Source organism: Ambystoma mexicanum, chromosome 6q, assembly GCF_040938575.1.
Source record: "Ambystoma mexicanum isolate Mex_15411 chromosome 6q, UKY_AmexF1_1, whole genome shotgun sequence".
Taxonomy (NCBI): Eukaryota; Metazoa; Chordata; class Amphibia; order Caudata; family Ambystomatidae; genus Ambystoma; species Ambystoma mexicanum.
Genome location: NC_090937.1, coordinates 8,931,117 through 8,947,708, shown reverse-complemented (window position 1 = coordinate 8,947,708; position 16,592 = coordinate 8,931,117). Strand labels below are relative to the sequence as shown.

Here is a 16,592-nt window from a genome sequence, read left to right as displayed (position 1 = left end):
TTCATCCTACAGAGTGTTAGTTTAAGAGTGAGGAGACAGTGGCAGAGATGGTTAGAGTGAGTGAGTGATTGAGTGGTGTGAACTAGTGAATGCATTGGAACATGGCTACAAGCATCTCCGAATAGAGAAGCTTTTTGTCGCTTTTGTTGCACAGTAGGCGAGGGGGCTAGAGTTGAGCACACAAGGACATCCGCAGACAATATTAGGACAATGGAACAAACATTGGCAACTGGTAGGATGGCAGGTGTACTTGGTGGGTGCATACTGAACCTGATCCCTCTCTTGTTTGGTGTATCTGATGTTAGTGTTTCTAAATTGTGCTGGGCATTTACACCCTGTGCTCTTTGCCCTTTTGAATCTACAAAATTTAGCATGCCACACTAACCATACGTGTAGCGTTTCGGACGCCATACTGGTCTCGACTACCTCTACAAAACTGTAGAACTAAGTTATTTCGTTGTGTAATGTGAAACATGAAAACAAAAGAAACAAAATCATAAAAGTGAAGAGGCTTCATAAATGTATTTCGATCATCTAACCAACACAGTTTGGGGTCCAGAGTACATCACAATTTCCCTATGTCATGTTGCAATTATTTGCCAAATTTGGAACTGAATAAGAGTATATCCATTTGTAACTCTTCGTGATATACAGAGAAAGATGCTGAAATTTATCTGGAAAGGTAAGAGGGCGAGAATCCCCCTCAAAACGCTACTGGGGGGCTCCAGACTGGGAGGGTTAGGGGTTCCCAGACTTGCAGGCCTACAGAGTGGCGGCCCAATTAGCACAGATCCAGGTGTGGCAAACTATCACAAACCGCCCTAGATGGGTAGAACTGGAACAATCACAAGTGCCCTTGCCCCTACGATTTCTGCCACACATCCCACCCCTCCTCAGAGCGCACTGGGGAGACCTCCTCCTATCAACTAAACATACTCTAAGCTCCTTGGACTGGGCACTGAAACGGAAGGGAGTGCCAAGAGGTATGAGCCCACGATCCCCGATCTTTCATAATCTAGCATTCTCGCCTGGAGCGCACCCCTGCAACTTCCAAAACTGGATAAATGGTGGCCTGGAGACCATAGACCAGCTATACGCAGGAGAGGCACCCCTCACATTTGAGCAATGTAAGGAAAAGTTCCAACTCCATGAAAGGGACAGATCCACTTATATCCAACTGCGCCACTGGTGCTCGCATCCCCAAACTCTGCAGGCAGCAACACGCCCTCTCACCGCCCTGGAACTCGCACTTGGGGACCTCCCGGCTCGTGGGAGGGTATCCACCCTATACAGGCACTTTCTGGGCGACTTCCTGATCACAAGAACTCGCTGCATGGCCCAATGGGAGGCAGACCTGGGACACCCAATAGAAGAACAAACCTGGGTGGACATTTGGTCTAGAACACCTGCATCACCAACGGGGAATGCGCATATAAAATCATGCTACGGTGGTACTACCCGCCCCTTAGACTCCACCATATAAACCCTCAACTAGACTATTCCTGCTGGAGAGGGTGCGGCCACCCAGGCTCCTTTTTCCATATGTGGTGGACATGCCCAAAGATCCAGCAATTCTGGAATTCATGCTTGGGAACCATCACACAAATCACCGGAATGGCGATCCCGCTAGAACCAAAGCTAGTCCTGTTGGGAGTTCCAATCCCTGCGATCTACCCACGCTCCGGAAACAAAGCAAAACTACTGACCCACTGTCTGCTAGCAGAGAAAACGGTGCTGGCCCGCTCTTGGAAATCCCCAGAAGGCCCCCTCATGGCCCAGTGGTGGACAAAGCTCTGGGATATATTGATTGCGGAAAAGGTGACAGCAGCGAAGGCGGGAAACTCTCCACCGATTCAAGAATATCTGGGTCCCAATACTAGAATATGACCAGCGAATCCCCGCCCTGACCTACAAACCCACCAAGGCCAGGTGGACCCTGAAGGACCAAGAGAACCCTGAAGGAGACACATAGACGATGAGGAGCATAGTGGGCAACCCAAGGAGGAGAAATCCAGTCTCGGGGACCGGGGGCAGTGGGGTTGGAGGGGATGTGATCTGGAGAAAAGGACTGGGGATCGACATGCCTAAATTGTTGCTTATAATGTTTTGTAATTGTCAACCTGCCTTGATTTAAAAATAAACAAAAAAAAAAAAAATTGCGCCGCCCTTTCTCGCGGATATTTACATATTGATCGGTATCCCTCGTATCTTCCAGTTGAGCTTCCGCACGAGACTGTGAATGATAATGTACTGCCCCCCCTTAGGTTGTTTATAAAATAAATCTGCTCCCCAAAATTCCAGCCAGTCGTTGACGCGATCACAACACACAGAAATCACTTGTTTAGAGCAAGTGGACTGTAACCTTTGGCTTTCCTCATGTTTAACCTGCAACGGCCACCACCCCCAAATAATATAATGTCACGGATCATAGGAGTTGTAGTCCATAACATCTGGAGAACCACAGACTACAGACCTCTGCAAAAAGAGCCCAGACATTTGGAAAACAGTGTTTCTTGTTGCCCTGCTGGGAATTCAATTCCTGTTCCCGTGGTTACCCAAATACGTACCCAAAATATAGATGCAGCACATGCTGCACCTGGAGAGATTCTAATGAAGGCATAGTCCTGTGTACGGAATGGTTGTGTTTTTGGTTTGGGTATTTTTGACCTCTGTGAGCGAGATCGGACTAGCCACTCGCCCCCCTCTTGATACTATTTTTTGCAGCTATTGAATGTATTTCGTTAACATCGTTGGTTCTATGGTGGACACCGCTGCTGTGGCTTCAGTTATTTGTTATTTTCTGGCATACAGCTTTGTCAAAAAAAGGTCCGCGGCTACATGTGTACTTTCTCTGACGCATCCCCTGGGATGTCATTTGGGGGTAAACGGGGGTCGCAGTTGCAAACCCTGAGGTCTCCCCTGCTACCCCTAAACATGTTTTTTACATTTTTTAATGGAAGCTCCTGGGCTGTGAACGTGGACAACACACTGTGCACACCTTGATTTGGACAATCTTATTACATATAGGTTGTATATTTTTATGCATATCTAGAGATATTAAACAAAGTAAAGGTGCGGCGGAGAGGTGCTCAGCCTTGGTACTTAGGCTGGAGATAGAGGACAAAAGAGTGTTTTCCTATTAGGAAAGCTTCGTCCCCTGCACACTATCTAAAAGGCCAAAGCCTAATGGTGATTAGAGAATTGTTAAAGATGAAAAGTCTTTTAAAGGCATTTTAGATATATATTAAAAATTTCACTAAATAATTAAATTTTGACAACTTAAAGGATAAATTCATAAGCAATACGATTTATTATTCATACAGGATGGTAGGGCCCAACACGTTTCGAGTAGCAAACAACTTTTCATCAGGGGCATTTTTCATTTCTATAAAGAAAAGAAACATTTTAAATTTAAACAATATAATATTTTTAGTCAATAATATTTTTAGTCAATAAGCAATTTCGAAAGCAACAATTGCAAAACAACCTCTGAGTTACATGTCAACACTAAGATCCTGGACTTAAAGTGTACAGTGCATAATTCAAATGGACTTAATTGTTTTAGAGTGTCTAACAGCCTTTAGAGTGAAACCGTTATCAAAAATTGACAAAAACTTAAAACTCTTAATTTGAATCAAAACAGATACATTTTTACGTACAACCATGTTATTACTGGTGCTAAATGCCTGTATAGGCTATTCACAGAGAGAATAATTCAATGCTCTAAGTGTTTTTGAACAAAAATGGATAAACTGAAGTTGTCACATAAGGGACAATTACAGCTAGTTGTTCTTACCTATTTAAAATAGGCCAAAAAAGATGGTGTCTTGTATGGCCATAGATGAAAGTGTTCCCGAGATGATTTCACAAAGTTTGTTATTGACCTGTCGTGAGATCTGGTCTAAGAAGCAATATTCAGATAAGGAACAAGACGCTGTCTTAATGACAAGAATATAGGTATCTGGTTGTCATGTTTATGCATTAGTGAAAACACGCTTACAAGTCTTTGGTTGAACAACTGGTCCAATGGTAGAGCTGACCAGTCAAAGGTCACTGGGTATCTTAATCTGGTAATCGATGAAAACTAATCCAAATCAACTCTTTCCAAGAAGAGTAACCTAAAAAACCAAGGTGGTAGAGGTAAGTATAGGGGAAGCAGGGTATTTTTTAGAAAAGCTGTCACGGACCAAGTAAAGGCTATGTAGCCAGAATGGAGATGGTTAGTCTCTTATTATAATTCTACATAAAAGTATTTGGAAGAAGCAAAGCTTTATTCCCCAAAGTACCTGGCATAGAACAAGTTAAGGCTACGTGGCCAGATTGAAAATAGTAAGTATCTTATTTCAATTCTACATAACTAAGTGATACCAGAAAAGTGATCAAGTCCAAGTCAACTTACTTCTCTTCCTTTTTTACAGGTCCCAAAATGGAGCAACATCCAGACCCGCGAAGGCTGTGGAGGCGTCTGCCATTTTGTGATGGAACTCGTCTTTATGTACCTTTCGGACAAGCTGACGTCATTCGCGCATGCGTGAGTGACGTCACTGTTGTTTATATATTGAGTGAGTGACGTTGTTCGCGCGTGCAACGTGTAAATAAAGGTGTCTATGTAATCAACATGTAATATTAGACCCACTAACAACACAGAGAGCAGTGAAGTTACCAGCGGAGAGCTGGAAGGGATTCCATCCACTAGCGAAAGCGGGCCTACCGCAGCATCTCAAGTGATACCACCTACGATACCTTCCCAAAACCAACCGGCTACACCTTTTTTAGAGGGAGGAAGACCAGAAGAGGAAAGAAGAAAACTAAGACAGAAGAAGAAATAAAACAGAATCTGGTCATTAATATTTCCTCAAAATCACTGACAACAACACAGATTCAGACATTGAATCTAGGGGTCTCATTTATTCCTACAAAAACACCTCTTTCTTTGAAGAAGAAGTTAATCTTTTCAAACTCATCCGCAAAATGGAACTGAAAGTCTTTTTCCACAGTATTGAAGATACACTGCAACCACAACCAAAATCTAAATTTTTAGAACTCAAAAACAAAAGCAGTTTTCATCCTCAAGTGAACCATCCTTTGATTAACTTGATTAAACAAAAGACTACAAGAGATCTCAAACGACTAAAATATGGCCAGCCAAACAAAATGAATATTCGTAAACATCAGATGGAAGCCATTAAGCAGTTGGCCCAGGACAGGAGTCTAACATTAAAAAAAGCAGACAAAGGAGGAGCTCTAGTCCTAATGGATACTACTATGTATAACATAGGATGTCAAAAACTCTTAGACGATACTAGGACATACATACATATAGATGGAGACCCGGTAAATGAAATCAAAGAAATTATCAAGAAGGTGGTTGACAAAGCATCAAACATGGATTGGATCACAGACAAGACGGCTGAATTTTTGATACAAAAATTTCCAGTGACTCCGGTTTTCTATGGATTACCTAAAATCCACAAAAATGCCACTGACCCTCCCTTCAGACCCATAGTCGCGGGGACAGAAAGTATCTTTCAGCTGTTAGCCCTATATTTGGACACGGCACTACAACCAGCTGTACAAAGCACTCAAACCTATCTAAAGGACACCACCCACTTCCTGAACATCATCAACTCTGTTAATCTCACAGAGGAGAGTCCAATTCTTTTCACAATGGACGTGAACAGTCTATATACCTCAATACCACACAGAGAAGGGATAGAAGCATTAGAATGGTTTCTACTAGAAAACAAAAACATCAACATTCACAAAGTACTAGCAATAGAATTAATCAACATCATTCTATATAGCAACTACTTTAGACAGAATGGAACATTTTATTTACAAATTTCAGGAACCTCAATAGGTTCATCAGTCGCACCTTCATATGCCAACATTTTCATGTACCAATTTGAAACGAAATTTGTACTACAAAACCAACAGTGGAAAGAAAAAATTAAATGCTGGCAAAGATACATTGACGACATTTTTGGTATATGGCTAGGCACAGAAAGTGAACTTCTCCAATTCTGGAAATACTTAAATACCTGCAATGAAAGAATCCGGTTCACAATTGAAATCGGGAAACCTTCAGTTAATTTTCTGGATGTTACAGTGGAAATACATGGACCAGGTCTTAAAACAAAAATATACAGGAAACCAACAGATGTTAACAGCTGCTTACATCATAGCAGTTTTCATCCGAAACATTTAAAGGAGAACCTCCCCTACAGCCAACTTTTAAGGGTGAAACGTATTACATCTGATATTACCACATTACAGATGGAATATGAAACCATGCGGAATCGTTTCATTGAAAGAGGTTACCCAGGAGAAACAATACAGAAAGCAATAACAAGAACCGAATCACAGGAAAGAAAAGAACTCTTAGCAAGCAACAGTAAACCAGTTCCCAAAAATTTGATTCACTCATTGAAATACTCTAGACAAAGCTTTCAAGTCAAAAGAATAATACACAAAAACTGGGACCTGATTAAGTCAGATAAAACCTTACAAGAATTGTTTCCAGATCCCCCTATGATGGCATACAAACGAGGAAGAAATCTACGGGACCAACTCATTAAAGCGGAAAGGCCAAAAAACCCACTGCAAACAACATTTTCTAAACAAAAAGCAGGCACATTTCCATGTCTCCACTGCCAACATTGCAACAAAATCATTAAAGGAGAATATGTACGACATCCCAACACAGGTAAAAAAATCTGAGACACTATGCTACATGTGACAGCAAAAACGTCATCTATGCCATCCGCTGCCACTGCGGAGTCTATTATATAGGAAAAACCAACAGAAAAGCCAAAGAAAGATGGACATAGCACAAGTCTTCCGTAAGAACAAAAAATATCAAATCTCCTGTATTTAGACATTTCCGAGACCATAACCACAACATCTCACAGATGAAAATGATCATATTGGAAGTAATACACCCACTCCCGAGGGGTGGCGATTTACAAAGACAACGTTTACACAGAGAACTTTTTTGGATCCAACGGCTTGACGCAATGACACCACTAGGCATGAATGAGGACTATTACCTTGGACCATTCCTCTAAAGTTTTAACATCTATGAAAGTAAGCCAATTGCTGCTACCAGTTTAAACCTCATAGGTCACTATTGCTTCTTTGTTTTTAAATAGATTCTCCCATCAAACATACCCTAGCATTACTGGGGTATCAAATATTAGAACAAAAACCTTTATTTTCTCTGCATATGAGTGTTTTAGTTACATTATCTGCTGTCAATTCACTTGTGATTTTCATCTTCAAGAAACTGCTTTTAGTGATGCTTTTGCTTTAGATTGTACACCCATACAATTGGGGCAGTGTTAACACAATGGCCTATATTTGTCAAAAAAGGTTCACAATATGATAAAAAGTGTATAATGGTTTACACAAGGTCCTAGATTTGTCAAATAGGCCAATCACATGTTTAAATGTGGATAATGGTCGACACGAAGATATTCATTTCTTTAATCATTAATTATCAGGCAGGTACTCCATGACTATTTTTCATCTATGACCATGTTGTGACCATGTAGGTTATTCAACTTATCATTAGGTTCAACACCCTCATTTACCCAAGCATGTCCTGTGGACCTTTGAAAAGCAGTCAATAAGACCTCACATTTACATCCGATAAAATGTAATTTGTATTTTTAGTCAAACGTGTAAAGCATGACGTTAGTCATAATACAGACAGCCATTTGCACCAAACCTATCACTGGCTTATCTTCTTCATTCTCCCCTCTAAGTGTTTTAACACACATATAGAGATTTAACTTGGTTGCCGTACAACGCGTATGTGCGATTGACGTCACTAAGTTGGAGTCATTACCTATAATGTGACATGAACGTTTTCCACCTTCATTGGAATCGTTTCCCACTTATTTTCTAGCTGTAACAAGACGACATGCCCCTTTGAGCACCTGATCGCCTAATATTACATGTTGATTACATAGACACCTTTATTTACACGTTGCACGCGCACGCGCGAACAACGTCACTCACTCAATATATAAACAACAGTGACGTCACTCGCGCATGCGCGAATGACGTCAGCTTGTCCGAAAGGTACATAAAGACGAGTTCCATCACAAAATGGCAGACGCCTCCACCGCCTTCGCAGGTCTGGATGTTGCTCCATTTTGGGACCTGTAAAAAAGGAAGACAAGTAAGTTGACTTGGACTTGATCACTTTTCTGGTATCACTTAGTTATGTAGAATTGAAATAAGATACTTACTATTTTCAACCTGGCCACATAGCCTTAACTTGTTCTATGCCAGGTACTTTGGGGAATAAATCTTTGCTTCTTCCAAATACTTTTATGTAGAATCATAATAAGAGACTAACCATTTCCATTCTGGCCACATAGCCTTTACTTGGTCCGTGACAGCTTTTCTAAAAAATACCCCGATTCCCCTATACTTACCTCTACCACCTTGGTTTTTTAGTTACTCTTCTTGGAAACAGTTGATTTGGATTAGTTTTCATCGATTACCAGATTAAGATACCCAGTGACCTTTGACTGGTCAGCTCTACCATTGGACCAGTTGTTCAACCAAAGACTTGTAAGCGTGTTTTCACTAATGCATAAACATGACAACCAGATACCTATATTCTTGTCATTAAGACAGCGTCTTGTTCCTTATCTGAATATTGCTTCTTAGACCAGATCTCACAACAGGTCAAGAACAAACTTTGCGAAATCATCTCAGGAACACTTTCATCTATGGCCATACAAGACACCATCTTTTTTGGCCTATTTTAAATAGGTAAGAACAACTAGCTGTAATTGTTCCTTATGTGACAACTTCAGTTTATCCATTTTTGTTCAAAAAAACTTAGAGCATTGAATTATTCTCTCCGTGAATAGCATATGCAGGCATTTAGCACCAGTAATAACATGGTTGTACGTAAAAATGTATCTGTTTTGATTCAAATTAAGAGTTTTAAGTTTTTGTCAATTTTTGATAACGGTTTCACTCTAAAGGCTGTTAGACACTCTAAAACAATTAAGTCCATTTGAATTATGCACTGTACACTTTAAATCCAGGATCTTAGTGTTGACATGCAACTCAGAGATGTCCTTGAATTGAGGTTGTTTTGAAATTGTTGCTTTCGAAAATGCGTAATGACTAAAAATATTATATTGTTTCAATTTAAAATGTTTTTCTTTATAGAAATGTTATTCTTAAAGAAAAAATGCCCCTGATGAAGAGTTGTTTGCTACTCGAAACGCGTTGGGCCTACCATCCTGTATGAATAATAAATCGTATTGCTTATGAATTTATCCTTCAAGTTGTCAAAATTTAATTATTGAGTGAAATTTTGAATATATATCTAAAATGCCTTTAAAAGACTTCATCTTTAACAATTCTCTAATCACCATTAGGCTTTGGCCTTTTAGATAGTGTGCAGGGGACGAAGCTTTCCTAATAGGAAAACACTCTTTTAGCTCCTGGGCTGTGGCCTGCACCACGTGGCTTTTTGTTTCTGGAGTGGCTGGCATTTTTGTTAAAAACACAGGGGGTTCAACACTTTGAGTAGTGACCCTAAATAAGAAAGAATAGGAGTAACCAATAATGTTTTTCTGGAATTCTATACAATAATTGCTAGACTCATTAAAGGTTTATTTCAGGCACACATCAGGGGGCGAGTCACCGATTTAGTCTGTTCTTAAACACCTCAAATTCACAATGCAGACAACTTCCAAAAAGCATTTCTAGTAGAATAAGCATCTATTTGTATGCATTTTGCTTTTCGCAAATTGCAGTTAGTCTGTTTATTCTGCCGTAGTCTGTTATGATCATCACAAGACATTCGATCTGTGTCCTTGGTCACTTGACAAAATCCTTGTGCCTAAAAGCTTCTGTAGTGTAGAAATGTTTGACCATAGCACATCAAGTGGCCATTGATTTTATTGTGCCACATTGAATGCTTAGTTGTTGTGTCTATCTTGCCCATCTCCCTGGCATGCTGTTCTGGATGTTTGTCTGCATGTATGAGGTAACTAGTGCCCAGAGTATGGGATGCTGTGTGAGTGTGCTGCTTTTCCTATTTTGACAACCTATGAAGCCTGAAAAGTAGATCCATGCAGGCTCGACATGCGGCCAACTTTGCACCAGACCTGCAGATGAACTGGCCTGCTGTTAAATCTTAGTTACCAGTTTAATTGCATCCACTACACAATGTAATTTGCTTTCTGACTTTGACAACATTCAGACATGTAATTGTCATTTTACTATAGCTGGTAAGATAGCTCTGTGGGTTGAGCGCTCGCTGCGATGTGTGAGAGATCTGCAGGTTCGAATACTGGCAAGGCCAACTCAGCCTTTCGGCCTTCTGAGGTCCATAAATGAATACCAACACGGGTTGGGTGATATTGTATGTATATTTGTTGTATAAAAAGCACGTAAGCATAAGTGCTATATAATATATTATCATTTGCTTCGGACGTCTGCTTGCATTCACAGTAATTTGGTAATATAGACCTATACACAGATATTAACAATACATATGGTCCATTCTTTTATGAAATGTATATCACAGTGATATCTTAACCATATTTTTCGTAGTGTACTTAGGAACAAGGGGTGAAGGGTTATATTTCATCGCTTCCAGTGATGTCACTTCAGGGTGGAGTCAAACAACATCCCTTCCGGTGATGTCATTAGAGGTCAAGGGTCATGTGTCACTTCAACTACCCCTAGCATTTTGGTAAAACGATGTTCCTGCGAAACCCCTGCGACTGGTTCATCACGTGTAGTGCGGCAAATAGCAACGTCTCCGCCAATCTGTGTGCATGCCAGTGTGTGTTTGAGTGACCTTAATTGGCAGAACATGCAAATGACGTTAATGGTCCGGAGTTCAACAGAGCCCCCTTTACCCCTTTCGATAGAAGCAGAGGAGCAAGTCGGCCCCATCAGATGATGACGGATCAATGGCTGCACTGTTTCTTTAAACCAAAATATCTGTTTGCAACTATTTATGCTGCTATCCTATTTACAGTAGCAGGTTCTTTATTCAAATAAATAACATGTCCTCTAAAACAACCCAGATAGGACTTTGCACAAATCTGCTGCCTCCAGTTTCCCTGCCACAGTGGCAATCACATCAACTCTGCTGCTGGGCTGTTCTTTATTTGTGTTGTACTTTAGGTGAGCTCTGGGGGTGCAGGTAGATACGAGAAAGCAGTCGGTTTATTTATATTATTTTAGATTATGGTATTGTGATGAAAACCTGCTGCCTTCCAGTTCTTCTCTTTTGACAAAACTGTCCTTTAAAGGCATCAATGCATTTCGGCATATGATGTGTATGAAGGAAACAAAATGACACCTTTTGTGGTTTACAGAGCATTGAAAGGTTTTGATTGTGAACGTCGTGCTTTCATCAATTGGCATGTGTAGCTCGCCCCTCCTTCTTTCCCTCCCGGGAGATGTGAATCCTACGTACCTCTCCTGTAATGAGCATCAAACGCTGGACCCCCCCAGAGTTGATTGTGGGTTTGTGATTAGTGCTCACTTGGCTTTGGCCTTAACACTTTATCTTCATGTTTTCCAGATGGTATCACGGAGCAATCAGTCGGACAGATGCTGAAACCCTGCTGCGGCTGTGTAAAGAATGTAGTTACCTTGTACGGAATAGTCAAACCAGCAAGCATGACTACTCCCTGTCATTAAAGTAAGTGCATATCCATAAAGCGCGCTGAGCACTGGCTGACATCTGCTAGTTTCTCATGCTGTAGGTAGTCTAACCAAGCATGCCAGGGGACGACTGGCGTCTGCCTGCCACGCTATGCTTGCTTTGATGACCAGGGTCCATATGACTCTTGAGCACCCCAGAAGTCTTGTTGTGGTGTTTGGGCATCGACTTGTTACTCAAAGGTGGGCTATACAGGTTTAAATATGATGGCAAAAGAGAAGAAAGCATACGTGTGACGGGTTAATCCAGGCATTCTGTGGGATTGAGTGCCAACCCATAGTTAAGAGCCTCTTCACTGATCCCTGTCAGTAGCTGCATATAGCCAGTGGCAGTTTGCAGCGATCTATTTCTTTGCGCAAAATCGTTTTTATGTAGGCTTTTAGCTGACATGCAAGAGTTTGCTTTGATGGTGCATTTTGGTGTTTAGAATTAGATCAGCGAGTGTGACATTGGTATTGTGTGCTCACATATTTGGTTCCAAATAACCAATCCAGATCAACAAAAAGTTCTAATAAACTGAACTGAGTCAGTGCGTTTCGGATTTAAAATCCTTCATCAGGACAAATCTGCAACTGATCAGAAAAGATCAAAAACATTCACATATTTCGGTTCCCATTGACATATTTCGCATTTTTTTTAACTCATTTTGTTCTTCATTGAACACAGTACTGGACCCGCTTAAGCTACACAAGCAAATCAAAATTATCCACACAGTTTCATGGATAGGAGTACTTAGGGGAAAGTATAAAATAGCATTTAGAGGAAATCAAGCTGTGCTGCCATATGGAGTGTGCTATATGGGATATGAGTTCAGTTAAACGTTTTTATGTAACTGCTTTGACATTCTAAGTGGCCCCAAATAAATCACACTTGTCCACTTCTGATCAGCTTGTCATGATAGGCTTCCTCCAGGTTTTGATATGGAAAGTGTTCACAATATTGGCGTGAAGATCAGTAAAATATAATACAACCCACATATACATACTCAATCGGTAAATAAAACTAATATTTCTCAGGATCCAACTGTTGTCAATAAATAAGATCATGAAAATATATTTTGTTTAAATGCTATACAAATAAAACAAATTATAATTTAGCAATAGGGAGTAACTCTCCATCAAACAAAATGGCATAAGGGGGTTGAATTAAATTGCACAACTCTAGCACTACTGTGCATAACGGGGCATTGACCTTTTGGCTTTCTCTCTAGGTCCAGTCCTGAGATTTCCAAGACCCTTTGGGCTAATGTCATGCAGGCCCACAGATTTGCCTTTTTATTGACATCACAAGTGACATCACAGAAAGGGACCTTACAAGGAGCATCCTCGTTCTGATACTCTGCATCATGGGTAGTGAGCAAGATGAGTAATCCAAGAGAGAAATAACTTTCTTCTTTGCAGTATATAAATGGTCACCATTATATGTGGAACGAATCGATAGTGTATACCAATGCGGGCCGCTTTTTTAAATGGCAAAAGCTTCAAACAAATTCACTTCTAGGGACTTAAAATGTTTCCAGATAATACACTGGGAAAATAAATTAAATGATTTTCCTCGGATCATACACTGTGGTGAAATCGGGATTTGGGCATAGTCTACGATTCAAGCACTTTACCACATAGATCCCCAGTTTTATTTAATTTGAATATTTGTTAAGTTTGTATTTTACGAGTTTTCATAGTTGTTTTGTTTGTTTTTTGCATACATGTCAACATGCTCCATTCCAGTTGGGTGATGGTAGTCCGGTCCTAATTTTAACTTTGTATTCTGGGACTTGTACTCACGGATTTACCTAAAATGGTCAGGACTACAAGTTCCAGAGTACAAAGGACAGTACTAATATCTCAAATGGAATAGGGCATATTGGCAAGCATGCCCGAGATGCCTTGAATAGTAATTAAAAACAGACTATAAAAATCATTAAAATGATATGTTGAGCAAACAGATTTTTTCGGTTTATTTCCTCTATCCTGAATGGAACATTACATTATCAATATGCAAAGTAATGTGAGCCTCAAACAAATGTACTTGGGTCTTGGTGATTCTCAAGACTAAAAGATAGTTAAAGAAAAATATTTTATGCCATCGAGTGAAGTCATTATTTGGACCAGTATGCAGTGTTACGCAGCCCTCCAATGTCTTACCACCCGCCCTTTGCACCTATTTAAGGGCAATACTCCATCCCAAATAACCATTGCTCCTTTTGTAATGCTTCCTGAAGAGACTAAGTGAGACGTTTTGGGGGGGTAGGAGGGGGGTTTGGTTGACAGCCCGGAAAGGATTGGTGGGGGGGGGGGGGACTGCAGTGCTGCCTTGTGCTAGAGACATGTGACCACCAACCACAAGCGCTCTAAGGCTTTGCGCTGCTAGCTGATTGTGTTGCTGCTTTGCTGCAGGGTCTTTCCTCCATTCCAGGCAGCCTGTTGGTTGCGTGACAGAGCGCTTTTAATCGAGCTAGTCCCACAAACTTCGGGATCGTTGGCCACCTTCATGGATGCCTTATTCCCATTCAATGGTACCACGGCCAACAAATACACATTTGTATCGAAAAGGTTGATTCAAGTGGCGCTGTAGCTCAGTGCTACAAATGTACAAGATTTAATCTGGGACCCCTCCCCAATCCCCACCACCACCTGGGATGGGTTGGGAATATGGGCTTGGTTAAGTGTAGCTTCATGGCAGTTGAGCTAGGCACAGCATGAAGGGTTTTCCTTTTTTTCTTAAGCACAATTAAAACAAAAAGGAAATGATACATAGTCTCTCAGATTGCAAATATTTTTCTTCTGAGACATTCGGAAGGGGAACTAGGGTACAACAAAACCTATATTTTGGGGGCTAACTGTTGATGGGAGGGGCTACTTCAGAAATTGGCCGGGCAAACTTGGAGGCTTCTCTCCCTCTGTTCAATCCCAAGCATTGTCTGGCATGAGGCACAAGTATCAAGTGCAATATGCGAATGAGAATGGCCAAGTGATTGGATTTAAAGATAACATACACATTTAGTTGCTTGTGATCATTTGTATACCTAAAGCCCAGGTATCCAATCGGCCATTGACCTTTAAGCAAAAGTGACCACCAGGGGACCAGGCGGTAGTACATTGTGCCACAAATCCAACTTCTACATGAGATAGAAACCATATATTTCTGTTCATTATACCATTACATGCCAGTGTAAAAACATGTTTACGCTGACTGTGACCATACATTTCCATTCGAGGTGCATCAAAATATGCCAATATTCCCATATATGAAAATACTCATGTTTGCTATGGTCGTAATGCTAATAATGATGCTATGACAAAATCTGTCAATGCTGGCTCTGCCAATATATGGCAGTATTCCTCATATCGGGACACACTTCTGGTGGCTTTGCCATTAAAAATGCCATATCACAATAAGAAAACATGTCCAAAGTGGGTACAAAATATGGGCGAGTCTAGACACGTAATAACATTTATCATACTTACTTTACAAGAGATTCCCAGTAAAAATATCAAGCCACAGTAATAAATGACTAGACTGACTGCACCAAAATGCCATTCTAGCCACATATCATGCTTACTTTAACATATTTAGCTAAATCCTCCCTTCCGCACCTGCCCTCTCCCACTCCCTACCCACAAACTCCTAACCTTTCATTTCATTTGTGTGTAGCAAGTTGAGACGTGCTCTTAAAAAGGTGAGCACGTCTCAACTTGCTACACACAAATGAAATTTTTGAGATATGAGGCATGGCACTTTTGAACAAATGCTGATTCTGTAAAGACCCGACTGTAATTGAAACAACGAGGCACCTCCTTCTATCATGTCCAGGAGTCAAAAACATCAGAAGACCTTAACTGAAGCCTGTTCGAGGGGATTGGGTCCTCCGACGTATTCCATATCTATGCCATGTAATCACCACAGCTGTGCTGCTTTGTAAAATCTTCTGTGTACTGCGTCAATGACGTTGATAGGCCGCCCTCGAGGACCTCCTCCGACGGCCGACGTCACTGGATGTTATAAGTAGGACGCACTACACCCGTAGCCTCAGTTCTGTTTTTTCTGAGAAAGTGTTCACTTCGGGGATCTCGGCACGCCTCAACTCTTTCTTCGAACCTGTTCGTATTGTGAAGTATATTCTTCGTGAAGATATCTACCTCGTCTTCCACCCCGCGTCCGGGCTTTAAGAAGTGCGGGGACTGTGGGTCCAAGATGTCGGTGACAGACTCGCACGACGCCTGCCTCTGGTGCCTCGGGGAGGCCCATGACACAGATGACTGTGTCGACTGCCAGTGGCTCACGTCCAAAGCCTTGCGGGAGCGCAGGAAGAAGTTGTCAGTAGGTAAGGTGTCCAAGCCACGGAAGTCGAGGTCTGCGGAGCTTTCAACGGACGATTCGAGGGGTGACTCTCTGCATCGTCGTCGGAAGTCCAGTGGGTCTCGGTCCCGGAGTCGGTCCCGCCACTCCTCTGCCTCTTCAAGGCACTCCCGGAAGTGCCGTCATCGGTCGCGTTCCCTGTCCTCATCCGAAGGACTCCGCTCGTCGGCGGGTCACTTATCCCACCAAGCATGCGACGCCGGAGGAATGGGCTTCCTTCGGGAAGAAAATGTTAGCGATTCTCGAATCGTAGGGCACTGGTCCATCCGCGCCTCCGAGTGGGATCGGTCGAGAGACGCTGCTCGCACGCCTTTGGGATCGGGTGGTCGGCACGATTCACGGGAGAGGTCCCGCTCGGACAAGGGGAATCGTTCTCGTCATGCCCGGTCCAGGTCCCGGTCTTCGACGCGCTCGAGACCGTGTGCACCTGTGGTGTCTTCGAGGAAGACGACGACGCCAGTCGCGCCGAGGTCATCGACGGACTCTTTCGAGGCCCCGCCTCCGAAGAAGTGGTCGA

General features: G+C 41.8%; 1 protein-coding gene across 1 annotated transcript in view; it reads left to right on the top strand.

The window, feature by feature from the left end:
- Positions 1–16,592, top strand: part of SHB (SH2 domain containing adaptor protein B) — a 608,722-nt gene that overhangs the window by 469,391 nt on the left and 122,739 nt on the right. Inside the window, exon 5 of the mRNA XM_069630369.1 lies at positions 11,576–11,695. Within this exon, the coding sequence (XP_069486470.1) occupies positions 11,576–11,695 (120 nt within the window). The remainder of the gene's footprint in view (positions 1–11,575; positions 11,696–16,592) is intronic.